At 41.0% G+C, this 17500-nt stretch overlaps 2 protein-coding genes across 9 annotated transcripts in view; one reads left to right on the top strand and one right to left on the bottom strand.

Annotated features, from left to right (window-relative positions):
* LOC123503416 (beta-1,3-galactosyltransferase 5-like) overlaps positions 1-17500 on the bottom strand; it is a 77874-nt gene that overhangs the window by 57977 nt on the left and 2397 nt on the right. The gene's annotated exons all lie outside the window — the stretch shown is intronic.
* Positions 1-17500, top strand: part of LOC123503414 (protein amalgam-like) — a 67551-nt gene that overhangs the window by 39274 nt on the left and 10777 nt on the right. For 7 of the 8 annotated variants that reach the window (XM_045253169.1, XM_045253175.1, XM_045253171.1 and 4 more), the window contains 2 exons: positions 13727-13897; positions 14998-15077. In XM_045253169.1, the coding sequence (XP_045109104.1) occupies positions 13727-13897; positions 14998-15077 (251 nt within the window). Of the gene's footprint in view, positions 1-13726; positions 13898-14997; positions 15078-16905; positions 17153-17500 lie in introns of those variants that run through there. The other variant, XM_045253176.1, reaches the window with a different exon arrangement.

A 17500-nucleotide genomic window follows, 5' to 3' on the forward strand; every position in this document is an offset into this window, starting at 1 on the left:
CCTTTACGCCACGAGTAGAGAGAGAGAGAGAGAGAGAGAGAGAGAGAGAGAGAGAGAGAGAGAGAGAGAGAGAGAGAGAGAGAGAGAGAGAGAGAGAGAGAGAGAGAGAGAGAGAGAGAGAGAGAGAGAGAGAGAGAGAGAGAGAGAGAGCATTTATCTTTACACTTCACATAATATAGTTAGGATCGACGTTCTTTATCGTTTTTTTAATCTATATTTCTTACGTTAGATTTTAAGTATTAGATCAAAGACACGAGTAAATAAAAAATATATATAAAAACTCATTATTCATTCAGTTTTTTTCCTTCCCATTCATTAATTAAGGCTCATTCACCATCAAGGTTCCTCAGACAAGTACTCCGCCATTCACTCCGATCATACTCTCTTTCACTCACTCGGCCCTTCAATCTGGCCCACTTTACGAGAACATAGCTGGTAGTTAATTAGTCAGCCAGTTAGATAGACAGATAGGTAGATAGATAGTTAGATAGAGAGATAGACAGACAGACAGATAAATAGATAGATAGATAGATAGATAGATAGATAGATGGGTAGACAGACAGACAGACAGACAGAGAGACAGACAGACAGATAGATAGATAGATAGATAGATAGATAGATAGATAGACAGACAGACAGACAGACAGACAGACAGACAGACAGACAGACAGATAGACAGACAGACAGACAGATAAATAGATAGATAAATAGATAGATAGAAAGATAGACAGACATATAGCTAGATAGACAGATAGATAGATAAATAGATAGATAGAAAGATAGAAAGACAGCTGGATGGATAGATAGGCAGACAGATAGATAAATAGATAAATACACAGACAGATAGACAAATAAAATATAGATAATTTGTTAGGGATTTGATCAATTGGCCAGTTCATTTGATTCCTAGTTAGTCAATAATTAAGTTGAGAAGTTTGTTAATTGCATTGTTAGTTAGCTGGTTACTCAGTTCAGCCCTTAGTGAGTTCAAATAGAGTGTAGGTGTTGGGCTTCCTCACTCGGGGCAACGGTTTCCTAGCGGGTGGGCTTTAAGATAGGAGGTACCCTAAAAAGTATCCCCTTTAGCCCATAAATTCCCGTGAAAAGCCCACATGGTATAAAAAAAAAATAATAATAATAACACATGTCACACGGTTAATCCATTTAAATTCACTCTATACTCTTTTATCTCAAACTACATTTCCAACTGTTACCAAATATCTGATTAACACTAAACGGCTAGGATATTACACCAAAATCAGTGAAATTTACGAGAGAGAGAGAGAGAGAGAGAGAGAGAGAGAGAGAGAGAGAGAGAGAGAGAGAGAGAGAGAGATATTTGAGTTAATTTATTACGCACAAATGCGTCAAACTAATACATTATAAGTAGCAAGATAATATTATAAAGTGAACAATAAGGTACATCAAATGAATATTACAATCTAACAGCCACCAAAGCGTGGGCAGCGGGCAAGGAGAACATCCAGGTGATCTTCATTTAAGAGGTGCCGACAAACGTCGAGAAGGGAGAGGCCACGAGGCAGCAAACCATCAACTTCCGGGCAGTGGAGGCAGTAGTGGTCCAGAGAATTTCCTTCGGGTATACCACACAGATGACACGAGGAGAAGAGCGGGACATCCACTTGGCCAGCGACCTGCCACACAGGCCTGTAGCCGAGACGGAGCCTGGCGGACACCACATTGTGCTTCCGAAACATGACGCCACGGCGACGATACTTGTAGCGTTGAAAACGGAAAGCGTCATAATGCCTGATGGTGACACTCAATCCTCTGCTGGTCTCTTAAGTGATCGATAGAGTGGGCGGCAGCAGCGCGGATCCGGGACAGGATACAGGAGAATGAGGGAGCCACAACTTCTGCAGGAGGAGGCAGACTGCACGCTTCTTTGGCGAGGGCATCAACTCTATCACTGTGAGAGAGACCAATATGAGAAGGAATCCATACAAACTTGATATTCAGAGAGCGGTCATGACCAAGAGCTAAGTAACTTAGTATACGGGTAACTACAGTAGAAAGCGCAGAACGAGTGCTGGAAAGGGCCTGGAGAGCAGACTGTGAATCACATACAACCACCCCACTAACGCCACGCTGACACATAAGACTGACTGCATCGAAGAGGCCATACAGCTCACAAAAGTGGAGCTAGAGTATGCGGAGCCTCCTCCCCAACCAGCCCCCTGGAGGAGCATCCACATCTTCTGAGAAAACGGCACATCCTGCCCGCCCATCAGATTGTAAGGATCCATAAGTGTACAGGAGACATGGCACAGGGAAGGAGGACGACACAGTGGATATTGTTTCCAGTGCTAGCTGCCGCTGTAGAGCTGGATGGGCTGCAGTAGACGTGGGCGTGAAGTGGACGTCAGGGACAGGCATCAACCACGGCGGGGAATGGGGAACGTCCTCTTCTACAGGAATGACGGCATCCAAGCCACAAAGGACTGTCTTGACGAGAAGTTTTCCACTAGCCTGGAGTGCAGGGAAGCGAGGGGGTCGAGTGATGGCCCGACGGATAACCTGTGAGTAGTGTGGGGCGAGCTTGGGAGATTGCAGGCACTTGGCAGTGAGTCTTGTCACAATGCTGGTGATTCTGTCAACAATAGGAGGAAGATTAACCTCAGCCTGCATATTGGCAACCCGGGTCGATAAAGGGCATCCAAGGATGACTCTCATGACCTTATTCTGAAAGAGCTCAAAAGGCAGTAAGGAAGATTTTGGGATCTGAATAAGAGCCGAGGAGAGGTAATCGATGACTGACCGAATGAAAGAAACATAAATAGTCCGTGCAACCGGAATAAAGATACCAGTGACATTATTTGTCAGCCATTGAAGTGGAAAGAGAGAGAGAGAGAGAGAGAGAGAGAGAGAGAGAGAGAGAGAGAGAGAGAGAGAGAGAGAGAGAGAGAGACGTACACAATAGAAATAAAAAAAATGACAAGGAATGCTGTGTGTTTGGCCAAGACACAAACAACTGTTACCACTTGTGCCACACACAGCTGTAGAATGCAGTTACGAGGGAAGGCGAGCAAGGAAAATGAGATAAGAAACAGATGGATGTGAAATTGTGAATCACTTTTCCGTCTCTCTTACAGGATCCCTTCTATGTACAGACTATTTATGTTATGTTTTGTTATGTGTGTGTAAAGAAAGATGTTCATGAGCTGGATGTCTACATAAGAATTAGATAACAGGGCTAACGAAGAGAGAGAGAGAGAGAGAGAGAGAGAGAGAGAGAGAGAGAGAGAGAGAGAGAGAGAGAGAGAGAGAGAGAGAGAGAGAGAGAGAGAGAGAGTTAAGCGGAATCAAAATAAAAAGGAAACTTAATCTTCCCAGTTTACAATAGATAAATAAGGAAATACACCAATAAAATGAAAATAAATAAGTAAAATTCAACATATCATTCCAATCTAATCCACATTATTTTCAAGTTTAAATCGGTCAAGCCAAGGACAAAAAAGAACACGTAAAAATTGATTGAGATATAAATGAAATACTTTAACCAATACCTGAACACCTAAACCTTCCTGCTGCCACTCCCCAGAAAGTAAAAACAAAAGAACTCCAATCAGGTTATCACATTAATTCTTGGGGACTCCTTGGAACTCCTAATCTTCACATAATCTACGAGTTTTTTACTATAACCTCAAACAAAACACGCAAATTTATAATCCCGCGTCACATAGCCACAGAAATGCCATAACGTAGCACAGTAAGCCATGAAGAAGTTTACGACGCCGGGCAAAGGAAGAAAATTAAGACAGAGAGGGGGAAAGAATTACTGTAGAACTGCAAATAATGGAAGTCACGGATCGAGGAAGATACAAAGGATGGAAAGAAAAGGAGGAAAAATAGCGCCAAGACCTCACACTAAAACAACGAAAGACAAAAGGTTCCCGTATAAGAGGGCCACGCAGCACACTCTCCTCTGTCCCTCACACACCACTGGAGAGAAATGACCGTCTTGGTATCAATTGAACGTGCGCGTGTCGGCTACTTGAAAGAGTGATGATGGCAGAGCACGCAATGTATATCTAACTACTGCTGGCTCGCTCTCTCTCTGGTGTGGGCAAGGCAGCCAACTCCGCTTCCCCAAACACACACAAAGAGGTGCTTATGAATTGTCTCCCGCGTTTCTTGCCAGGCTACTAATTTTGCCGGTATCTTTTATAAATCTCAATAGCATATATTACCTTATTACACTGTACCTTCACTTCATTATCCCGGCGCCACGTGAGCTCAGGTGTCGCGGCGCCAGGTAGGGTAGTGATATAGAATTAATGTTCGTTTTGTTCTCGTTTGTTGAATTAGTTAGTTGTGGTATGGATTTGTATCAGAGTTTACTTGTTTTATTTATGTTACAAATATTTTTTTTTTGTGGGATGTGTCCGAGAGGCAACGATATAAAATCATAAGAAAATAAGGTTAGATTAATAGAGAAAAAGAGTAAAGCAAGTCAGTTCTTAATGTGTAGAGTGGATGGAAGGGAAACAGAAGGTGATGCAAGGTATGTACTGTACTATATTCTTTAACGTTTCAATTATACAGCCATCTTCAGAAAGAATGCCTATGTCTAACTACTTGTATTAGCTTGTGTTTCCTTTACCGCTCACTCTACACATTTGTCTGTATATACAAATTAGTTCTTAATGCCACTTCGCTCCAATATTCCTCTCCCTTTCCTACCCATCCCTAAATAATAAAAGGAAAGAAGGAAATAAAAAAACACAAAGAATCCTTACTTACGCTGCGTGCTTCATACAATTCCATCAAATATCAATAATCACAGAAACGTTATACAGACCTTGTTCAAAATAAAAGGGTAACTCACAGAAGAAAGGAACATAACTAACGATTAAAATAAAGTTATATTCCATCCCTCTCTCTCTCTCTCTCTCTCTCTCTCTCTCTCTCAGGGGAAGAGCAACTATATAGGAAGTGAGTCTAAGGGAGGGAAGAGGAGAGATGGCAGGGGTCAAGTTAAGAAAGCTGTTTAAGTTACGATGCCTTTCAAGATACGAAGGAGAAAGAGAGAGGGGAGGGGGAGGGAAGATGAGAGGAAGGGAGAGGAAAGAGATTAGAGGGTGGAGGAGGGAGGGAAGACGTATAGTGATAGGTATTAGTCTCTCTCTCTCTCTCTCTCTCTCTCTCTCTCTCTCAACACATATAATAAGCGACCACACCTTTCCTTTCCTCTCTATTTCTTTCCTTTCCTCCTTCCCTCCCTCTTCTCCACCACCACCACCACAAGGCAATTATTTAATGGACGCCATCCCTTGTCAACACAGATCAAATACTTTCTCTCTCTCTCTCTCTCTCTCTCTCTCTCTCTCTCTCTCTCTCTCTCTGTCTGTCTGAGTGGCGTGATGATCCTTCACTCTTTTCTTCCTGACTTATGCAATACCCAGGACAAGTGTTGCTGGCCGCCTTCCTTGAGCCGCCTTGTCATCCCCTTCATCGCCTGCACTTATCCCACTTCCCGTGTTGGACAAGGTGGTGGTGGTTGTGTTAGTGGCGGTGGTGGTGGAGGAGGAGGAGGAATGGAAATGGTGGTGGTGGTGATGGTAGTATAGTGGGAGAAAAGGAGTGGTGGTGGTCATGGTGGTAGTGATGGTGGTGGTGGTGGTGGTGGTAGCAGTGGTGATAGCAGTGGTCTTGACTCATTATCATGCAAACACTAATCCCTTCCCAATTCATGATACACAGTGGAACAATTACACGTAGGAGTTTGTATTACTTGCTTATTGTTGCTTATATCTGAGACACGACACCCTTCTGCTCTTCTTGCTTTCGAATTCAGAAGTGTTGCCTGCTGACTTTCTGTATGAGAAATGTATGGACAAGGTGAGATGTTGAAACGAGTAAGCATATTCTAAACAATGTCTGCCACTTGGAGACCTAACAACTTTTTAAACCTTCCATGATTTTCTTATATACTTACAACCTCCAACAATATTTTAAAGTACAGCTCATTTTCGCGAAGTTTGAGAAGGTTTCGCAGCCAAGGAGTGAATGAGAGGAAGAAGGAAAGCACTGAAGATAAGCTTGTAAAATGAATTATGCTCACACACACTACACTCCATTCACAAATACTTCAAACCTTAAGACTCCCTGGTTCCACTCCGCCACACGTGTCCGTCTTGTTCAATGGGCCATAACCAAGCACGAATCGAGGTGCCTTGAGATTGCCTGGGATTATGTGACGATTTAGTGAGAGAGAGAGAGAGAGAGAGAGAGAGAGAGAGAGAGAGAGAGAGAGAGAGGTGGTGTCCTGAAACTACCAGCGTGCGTACCTGTTGACTTTGTTTCGCCCTACTCCCGTTTTCTAAAAGATAGATCACCACCACTACCACCACAGCGCCATTCGTCATGTTACCTCAGCTCCACAAATACTTTTAGAACCTACTCGTTCCCTGTTCTCTCTCTCTCTCTCTCTCTCTCTCTCTCTCTCTCTCTCTCTCTCTCTCGCTCTCTCTCTCAAGAAATATCTCAGTTTTCCAATCTTTTTTTCCTTCTTCCGCTTAAAAATATCGGTGTTTTCTCTTTATCGTTCGTCTTCCTTCCGCTGATAAGTATTCCTGTGTGTTCATTTACTCCTCACTAAAAACAGCAACAATAACAACAACAAAAAACCTACTTCTCTTGTTTCTCTTTCTCCTCGTGCTCAAAAATATCTCTCTCTCTCTCTCTCTCTCTCTCTCTCTCTCTCTCTCTCTCTCTCTCTCTCTCTCTCTCTCTCTGGCCTATATTCTTAAACACTGCTTTCTCACCATCGCTACATTCCAAAGGCTCCAGGTTGAAGATACTCTTGTTTTCTGGGGTATTTTCATGATGGGTTAACAAGATTTCTAGTTAATTAAAAAGAGAAACGGTCTTGAAATTAAGGTTAGTTGTCTCTGTAGCCTTAGAAATTTGTCGTGATCAGAGAGCAAAGTGTTTCTAAATAGAGGCCTCTCTCTCTCTCTCTCTCTCTCTCCTTCCTCCAGCTCTGAGGTTCACCCCTCTTTTCCTCCCGCTTGTGAGTAAGCCTCCTACCGCGCGGCAATCAATGTAAACAAGGGGCCGAAGTGATGACGTCATTCAAACAAATGGATCGGCCCTATTTCTGTACATGCTCCTCAGTGGGATCGCAGAATCGTGGCCACTGTGGTGAGGAAAATGCACTCTTTACCCACTAATGGCTGCAAGTGTAAACATAACGTCTTGGAACTTACGACGCCGAATATACAGTAAATCGAAAGTTGTGTGAGATCTGATGCATGTCTTTTGAATGTTGATAGGGAATTGATTAGTGTAAGCCTAAGTGTAGAGTATTCGTTTACACACACCTACACTCAAAAATAAAGGTGGAAAAAGAGAAAAGTGTCCGATATAAGGAAAATCACGAAATGGTTGACTTATTTTTTAACCTTTCCTTTCATTTCCTCAATTCCTCTCAGTTTTTCTTTTTTTTTTTCTTCCCCTTCCTCCTCCTTTCTTACTTTTTTCCCCTCTCCTCAATTCCTCCCAGTCTTCCTTCTTTTTTCTCACTCTTCCTTCTCCTTCCTTACTTTTTCTTCACTCTCCTCAATTCTCTCTCAGTCTTCCTTCTTTCTTCACACTCTTCCTCCTTCTTAGTTACTTTTTCCCCTCTTCTCAATTCCTCCCAGTCTTCCTTCTTTTTTCTCACTCTTCCTCCTCCTTTCTTACTTTTCTTCCTTCTCCTCAATTCCTCCCAGTATACCTCCTTTCTTCCCCCTCATGCTCCTCCTTCTTTACTTTCTCTTCCTCTCCTCTTTCCTTTCCTTCTTTCCTCCATTCCTCTCAGTCTTCCTACTAGACTTATATACGTAAGGAAGGAAAGAAAAGAAACTGAAAGGAGTAGATAAGAGATAAAAAGGGTTAACTTATTACTTTGTCTTTTCTCTTCTCTCTCACTTCCCCCTTTCTATCTTTCATTCCTCCCTATCCTCCTCATTTGAAAAGTCCAAAGTAATGAATTAAGACATTACGAGGATAAAGACAAAAGTAGATTCCAGAAAAAAAAAATTAATCCATCACTAAAGTAAAAAAAAAAAAAGATTACATAAGGAAATAAACAAAGCATGCGAATCTCTCCTCAAAACATTTATCATCGCGTGCATCCTTATGAAAATATATATAAAAAATGTGGTGTTTGTTCGGGGCACGGCGTGACGTCACATTTTGGCTCCCTGTTCGAGCACACCCAAGACTACCGCGATGAAAACAAAATAACAAATGAGTAAGAAAACCTGTGCCTGTACACACACACACACACACACACACACACACACACACACACACACACACACACACACACACACACACACACATGGTGTGTGCTTGGTCTCAGGCCTATTCGAAGATCGGAAATAATGAGCTCTGAGCTCGTTCCGTAGGGTAACGTCTGGCTGTCTCGTCAGAGACTGCAGCAGATCAAACAGTGAAACACACACACACACACACACGTAATAGATTGCCTTACATGTACAGTTGTCAAAGTGCAAATGTTATATTGTACAAAATTCTCCAAAAGATCAACAACAACAACAACAATAATAATGATAATAATAACAATAATGATAATAAAATAATAATAATAATAATAATAATAATAATAATAATAATAATAATAATAATAATGAAATAGAAATCATGAAATGTTTGTCTGGCTGCTGCTACCTCCACCTGCAGCTCTTAATCTAAAGCAGTTCATTACCCACTATATCAAACCCTATTCGATGCAGTCACAAGCTATTCACTGCGCTAGCCTGGAGCACCTTACTGTAGCTACCATCTTCTCACGTCACTGATTGGGACAACTGCTCCTTCCTAACTCAATTTACAAGCATCTGTGAGTGGGAACACGTCCTGCCATGTGGATGTGCACTGAAACTAATAAACCATTGATATATATATATTTTTACATAAGGAAGCAGGTGATGAATTTAGACACACACACACACACACATACATATACACACACTTAACGTACCCTTATGAAAACAACGGGAGCAGATCGGATCCTCTACTACATTTAACAACAACTCGCACAAACACAGGCCGTTGGAAGGGGACCAAAATAATGCAGACGCACACGCAGCGGGCGCAGGAGTGAGGGTGCCAAGCGGTGTGGCGTTCAGAGGCACACTATACCACCCCACAGCACACCACCACACCACACCACATCACACCACACTACACCACCACACCACACCACACAGCACCACACTACTAATACCATTTCATCAAAAATTTTCAAGGAGAAAATACGACGAGAGAGAGAGAGAGAGAGAGAGAGAGAGAGAGAGAGAGTATACAGTTTACGTGGCACTGGGGGAAAAGCTGCTTGTGTGAACAATTCAGCCACCGCCCCAATCTCTCTCTCTCTCACACACACACACACACACACACACACACACACACACACACACACACACACACACACACACACACACACACACACACACACACACACACACACACACACACACACGCACACACACACACACACACACACACACACACACACACACACACACACACACACACACACACACACACACACACTCAAACGAAAAAAAAATTATCATCATCATCAGTTAAGCGACAAAGAAGCAAAGAGTAAGCAATGCCTTCATAAGATGCACAGGTAAAGTTCAAGTGCTCAGCTAAAGGCGAGGATAGATTAATATGGGAGCATTAAATAAACGGGCGAGCATTAAGTGAGCACAAGAATAAAGGAGCTAAATGTGGACGGAAGAGAGAGAGAGAGAGAGAGAGAGAGAGAGAGAGAGAGAGAGAGAGAGAGAGAGAGAGAGAGAGAGAGAGAGAGAGTTAAGTAGTAAGAAACAAAACTTGGTTGAGAACACTGATGAGGAACAGTGAAAAAAAAACAAAATATATAAAAATAACAGCTGAAGATTACTATCACTCCTACAGTCAGTAAAGCCTAGGCAGGTGTGGCGAGGGACAGGTGGAAATGTGGCGTGACTTGCCTTACTGTGGTCGTGTTTCACCAGTGTCTTCCTGTTTCACCGCCTTCATTACTAACCTCCCACCTTCCCACTGCACAATTCACACCTGATTGAGCAGGAGAGGGATGTGTTCATAAGCTCGCCCGCCACGCCGCGACACTCAGGCTGGGTGACATTATATTTTCAAGGTTGTGTTTGTATTAGTTCCATTAAAGTTAAGTCCAATCTCATAACAATTTCATACAAAAAATATGACCTGTCATGACTGATAAATGAAACCTAACCTAACTTATCAACAGATGTGGATGAAATGTTGTAAATAGTAATCATGTTGCGAAAGTTGAAAAGGAAATTGATATATTACAAAAAGGAAGAAAAATTGAAAAGTTTAGGCAGAAAACACCTGCAGTCACACAGATAGAAACACTACCTGAAAAGCATGAAAATAATGATATTAATTTTTTCATACCAGAGATAGTATGACTGAATTTAGGTAAAGGGATTCGTTACTCTGCTACTGTCAATAAATAGCTGAGAAGGAAGCACCTCCGCAGTCACAACGATTTGAACCCTTTCAGTACCATGACGCGTTTCCATATTCATTCTATTTACTATTTGATGATTTTATACAGCTTTAGAAACTTATGTAGGGAACTGTAATAGTGAAGACAGTGGCCATTGATATTCTGACCTATATAAATCCTTCCTAACGTCAACAAAATTATCTAATCGTACACAGGTAAAAATGTGTCCCAGTACTGAAGAGGTTAAAAAATATCTGAGAAAAAAATATCAAGTTATAAGCGCAAGAGATTAAGACTAAGTGTAGGTAAAGGTATTCTCTACTGCTGCTAATTAACAACAAATATCTGAGAAAGGGGCACCTATAGTCACAATAAAAGAAAACTACGTACATGATAAAATGATAAAATATGAAGTTCCAAGTCCAAGATATTAAGACAAAAAGACAGTGTAGGTTAAGGTATTCTCTGCTACAGACAATAAAAAAAGAGGCTTGTTATTTTAAAGGGTTGCGTCTGGATGATACGTGGAGGGCACTGGAGATCCCCTTCCATCGATACGTCCAGGAATAATGTAAGGAGTTTCGTTGCTCCTTTTCGTTGTTCTTGTCTCGATTATCCGTCAAGTGGTCACGAGAGCACGTAGGAATGGGCACGGGAGGACTCAAGTGGAATCGTTAATGGGGAATAAGAAGTGAAAGAGAGAACACAATGATCCTAGACTTTTACTGGTGAGAGAGAGAGAGAGAGAGAGAGAGAGAGAGAGAGAGAGAGAGAGAGAGAGAGAGAGAGAGAATCGTGTACGCAAACTGTATACAGAAAGAAAATAAGATAGATTACGAGCTTGACTCAATCCTGTAAACACACACACACACACACACACACACACACACACACACACACACACACACACACACACACACACACACACACACACACACGAAAGAGATAAGTACGAACAAAACTGAGAGCCAAAAGTCCATAAGCGACCGGACGAACACAAAACAAGCCTGCACTACCACTCTCCCTCGTACCACTGTCTTCCTGCTCACCGCCACCCCTTTACCATCCTGAACCTCCCTTCCTGTGTGTTCCCTTCATACGAAAACAAACAAACCCGCCCAAAACTATCCACTCCGCTCTCCAACACCCACATGTCCTTCCCTCACACTCTGTCGGGAAGTCACGTGTTTTTACCATGCGAGACTTGAGTGAGTGTAGGGAATGGTCCTCGAGTGGTCTATTGTGTACAGTTATGCGTGACTTGCCCTTGCCTTGATGAAAGTGGCGCAGGGAGGTGGTCCAAATGAGGAGGTATATTGGGTCTCCACCTCCACCACTGACTTAGATTATGCCTCGGGGTTAAAATGATTGTGCTGCAACATGTTATAACTGGGTATTAGTTATGTGTGTTGGAAGAAATTGTTGAGTTATAAAGAAATCTAGAAACGGTCTCTAATCTAGGACGCTTAAGTATTAGTGAACTATGAAGTAAGATTGTTTTATTTTTCTCGTTATTCAATTTCACTTTAGCTGATATAACTTAGAAATACAAAACCCTTAGATCTGCTCACAAATGTTTATCTTCTTCACGAGCCGCATGTTCATATATACACATCAAATTTCCATCATTATTTATCTTCCTGAACTACCCGCCTCCGTGCTCCGTTGTATATAGATTAATTACAACCCTAAGATCTATCCAGTAACATTCATCTATTAACGAACAACAAACTTCCTTTCTTCTTTTTTTTTTTTATATATTTCCTGAACTACACACCCCGTGCTCCGTTGTATATATATATATATTAATTGCTCCCTAATTTTGGCAAATGATTTTCTATCTTCTAGAGAACCAACACCCAAGTGGGCCTTTTTTTTTTTTTTTTGCCCTTTGCTGGCCCTCTCTCCTACATAAAAAAAAAAAAAGATCTTCCAGTAACATTCACTATTAACGAACCACAAACTTTCCTTCTCTTGTTATATATTTTCTTTATTGACAGCCAACTTAATTGCTGAGTTGTATATAAACTAACAAACAAATCAAGCACTCACCATGTTATACGATAGGAAGAGATTACTAGTGTCAAAACAACATCCCCACCGCCATAATTTCAATACAATTATAACCACCACCACCATCACCACAACTTGCCACGATTTACGGCGTCATAGACCACCACTACTATATTGCAAGCACCACCACAGCCAAGCCCAAATTAGCCACACAAAGCAAAATCATCTCAGCTTGAGTTGGCTCCATGCAAGGCGTCCATTAAGGGATCCTCATCATCGTTATCTTTTATCCCCAACTGTGTCACTCATTCCGCTCTCTCACTCACAATGCATCTCTCTCTCTCTCTCTCTCTCTCTCTCTCTCTCTCTCTCTCTCTCTCTCTCTCAACATCCAACTCACTTCCTCTTCTCCGCTCCAAGAATCAAATTAACATGATCACTACTAGGATTTGAACCTTCCATACGAACTGCTTCTAATTCTATGAAGTCTTGTTACTTGTGGTTATTATTCAGAGCTTGGTCGTTTTAACTGCTATCGTGACAGACTATAACTCGTTACTTCATCCAGATAACGATGAGGGGTTTTATTGAGCAAATATACCGTTATAGGTGCTGAAAGGTTTGAACTAAGTGACCACTTCTTTGCTTGTCGCTGTTTTTTTTTTAAAGATCAATCGTCACACTTACACCTGACCATCTTCTTAAACTTAGAAGGAAAAATGTAACTGAGTAAATAAATGGAATGAAATAAAAAGAACAGGAATCCACGAACATCTTCCTCCTACCAACGCACGCAAACATTTCTTTCCGTCTCAAATAAGCGAGAGAAAGTCTGAAGCAACAATTAAGTATATAAGGCATGATAGCAGGCTTATTCAATGCACAACGGTTATGGAGGTGTAGAGTTAACCTGTTCAAAACTGGGACATATTTTTACCATGAGTTTTGGAAATGATTAAACGATTTTACTTACATTAGAAAGGGTCTATGGAGGTCAAAAGATTAATGGCCAGTCTTCACTATTTTTATCCCCACATAAGTTTCTGAAGCTGTATTAAATCATCAAATAGTAAGCAGACTAAATATGAAAACGTGTCATGGTACTGAAGGGATTAATCTGGTATTCGTTTAATATATTTTGTGACCTATAAAAGTCTAAACGGATCAATCAATGCCATTCATTTCTATCCTCAGGCAATGTGCTAGGTGTGGCGCAGGGAAAGTCCCCGTGGAGCTCTGAAAACGACTATTACTACGACACCCTGAACCCAGAGCACGCCCAACCAGTCATCACTTCGCCAGCACAGCAGTTCCTGATCAACGAGGGAGACAACGTGGTGTTCCCCTGTGTCGTCACCAATTTAGGTGTGTGTGTGTGTGTGTGTGTGTGTGTGTGTGTGTGTGTGTGTGTGTGTGTGTGTGTGTGTGTGTTAGTACTTTTACAAACCTGTCATAGTTACAAAAGGATTAGCCATTATTTTTTTTTTTCTGAAATTTGCGTTTTAGTGTTTCTGTATTCCGAACTTTCTCTGTATATTATATCGATTTCTCTCTCTTTTTGGAAGAAAAAAAAAAAGCATAGAGAAAAAATGTACATCCCTTACCTACTCTTGTTGTTGTCTTCTTGACGTTGTGTGTGTGTGTGTGTGTGTGTGTGTGTGTGTGTGTGTGTGTGTGTGTGTGTGTGTGTGTGTGTGTGTGTGTGTGTGTGTGTGTGTGTGCGTGTGTGTGTTGATGACAGGCTTGGCAAGTTTACTAAACCTCCCTTTACCGTTAACACCGTCCTACGTGAGTCAGTGAGATATGGGTCAGGGGCTGCTTGCTTTACACTACCAAGAGCGTGACCAGTAGTGATGAGTGAGATGGTAGTGTTAAGTTGTGTGTCCTGTATGCCCTCCCCTCTATCCTCCAACCCTATCTCCCTAGAACATTCCAGATACTATACCCTTCATCCACCCCCTCCCCTCCACCTGCCTCATCCCACATCCTGTCACGTGCTTACACATAGATGTCCTGCCCTCCAGTTACATTTTTTTTTTTTCTGTAATGACACAGAGTCGTAATTAATATGATTTGAAATTCCCACCTACACACAATGATTTTTATTTCCTGTCTACTAACTGAGGAAGTATTTAAAATGTATTCTGAAACGACAGCCTGTTGTATAGATAAGTTAATAAAATGTTAACAAAATTTGCATAGTAAAACACACTTTAATAATTCATGTGAAATTTGTTATGAATATGTTTCTTTTCCTCATGTTAATATCTTTTTTTTCACCCGTATATCTTTTCATCTTTACATTTCAAGTCCTAATTTTAAGTAATTGGTGGAAAAAATTGATCTAAAAAAATAAAAGCTTACTAAATAACCTATACAAAAAAAAAAGATGATGATATTGATACTACTACTACTACTACTAATAATAATAATAATATCCTTTTCCTTTCCTTCTGGCCCTACAGGAGAGTACAATCTGATCTGGCGACACGGCGATAAACTTTTGTGGATCCTACTAGAGAAAAACGGGGAAAGGCTTGAGCAGGTGAGTGTTGACTGGCATCACACACACACACACACACACACACACACACACACACACACACACACACACACACACACACACACACACACACAGACCTTGGCCCATTATTATGATTGAATCTCTGAGTGGATGTTGGTTTAAAACTGAGTCAGTGTCTCTACAAGGTGATTGATTCTTCCTTGAGCAACAAATACTTCGCCAAACTGACATTGCTTTATTTTTCTCTTATTTTCCAATGAGAGAAATATGACCTATAAAACTGAGAAGAATGTAGAAAAATACAAGATACTACTCTTTAAAAATAAGAAATGAATATATACGTTTTACATTTTCACATTTTCTACATTCCATGAAAAATGTTAAAAGAAAAAAATCTTACCTTATTCTTAATCTGTGATCATCGCTGGTTAGTTTAGATATACGAAAAATATCAGTCAATAAATAAATAAATAGCATAACATAAAAATCTATAAAGCTATAACTAAATCGAGGTGTAATTATTTCATTTTTCTGTAGCACGTTGGCGCGGCACACACAGATAAATTAGACCATCACATGTAGGTGTAATAACGAAGACAATAATCTATGTTCCCTTCACCTACTCTTTCCTGCATAGCCTAGCACACTACTCAGTGGCGAAGCTAAGGGAGGGGCGGAGAGGGTGGTCCGTCCCGCGTCACATTTTGGAGGAGACAATTTTGCTCGTCACAGTTGTCATTTTTACTTCAATAGGCTTGTGCGTGCTACTGATTATTAGGCCTAAACTCATATTCTTCATACACAATCTCTCTCTCTCTCTCTCTCTCTCTCTCTCTCTCTCTCTCTCTCTCTCTCTCTCTCTCTCTATATATATATATATATATATATATATATATATATATATATATATATATATATATTATTATTATTATTAGTAGTAGTAGTAGTAGTAGTAGTAGTAGTAGTAGTAGTAGTAGTAGTAGTAGTAGTAGTAGTAGTAGTGGTGGTGGTGGTGGTGGTGGTGGTGGTGGTAATAATAGCAGTAGTAGTTGTAGTAGCAACAATAATGAGTAGTAGTGGTGGTGGAGACAGATTTTACACACACACACACACACACACACACACACACACACACACACACACACACACACACACACACGAAAACTCCCAAATTAACACTCACACACGTCACACTTACCAAACCTTCACAACACCTGCACACATTTTGAAAATGTTTAAAGACACTTCATATATTACTTATAATGCTGCTAATTATTGCATATCGCAGAATTGAAGGGGATACTAAACTGAATATTTTCCTGTTCTGACGACTAGTAAACATTACATAACCACTCGTTCTTTGAAGCTTGTTGTATTTAGAAGTGAATAGCAAGTGTTCCAAGCCTTGTGATGTCGTCAGTTGAATAAAAGTAATCATATTACAGGGCCGATTCGTTGTCTCTTTTTTCAGATGGAAGGAAAGATACAGACATGCAGACACATTGGTCATGCTTGCTTGATGGTTGTTACATTAAGAAAAAACAAGAGTAGAGTAACAAGCCATAGCCTGGTTGAAATATTTTTATCAAAATGTCATATTATATATAATTAATGCGCATGTTAACAACAGTAACGAACCAACAGGATTCACATTCCTAATTATATTATTCTTATTAGTACGAGTATAAGTATAGGACAAGTTGTACTACATATCTATGCAGTAGTATGGCAAACTTTCTTTTCAAGTAATATGCTTGTTAATAAGGCGACTGTGGCTACGCTAAGATAGACAGCGGCGCCACGGACCCACGGTGCTACCCACCCTCCACTCCCAGTACTCCTCAGTCTTTGGTGACGGTAGGAGGTGTTAGCAGCTGCTACCACATTTAAAAGCCTCCGGTTGATTTGACACAGGATTTTAGGAGTGTTTTTACGATTCTAGTGACATATTAGCAAGAATTCTACCCTCAAACTGCTCCAATTGAAGTGACTCGTACGGATTTCACGAGCATTCTTAAGGTTTTGGTGACAAGAAGATTACATTGGTGTTTTCACGTCGCCAAACCGAACCACAGAAGTAGGACTACATTATGAAAGTGAGTGTTTATTTAATGCGAGCCACAGCCAAGGGATAACTCATGATAAACCATCAAATGCCTTTCGTGCCATTTTTAAATGTTTTTATGTTAGGCAGAGGGCTGGGGGGAGTTGCACCCGACTCCCGAATTATCAGCCATTTCCTGCCTTATCTCTCAATATTATAGGTCTGTCTTGCCACAACAAACAGCCGCGTTCCTAAGTTTTCGTATCAGCCATTGAGGCACAGCCACCATGGCCAGGTTTAAGTTTGGTGAAAGTTTAAGTGAGATATAAGGGGGGTGTCGATCCCTCCACAGCCCCGCCGCCATGTTGGATGTGCTACCCCAGCCTGCCCTGAATCCAGG

The sequence above is a fragment of the Portunus trituberculatus genome, chromosome 14 (genome assembly GCF_017591435.1).
Source record: "Portunus trituberculatus isolate SZX2019 chromosome 14, ASM1759143v1, whole genome shotgun sequence".
In the NCBI taxonomy this organism is placed as follows: Eukaryota; Metazoa; Arthropoda; class Malacostraca; order Decapoda; family Portunidae; genus Portunus; species Portunus trituberculatus.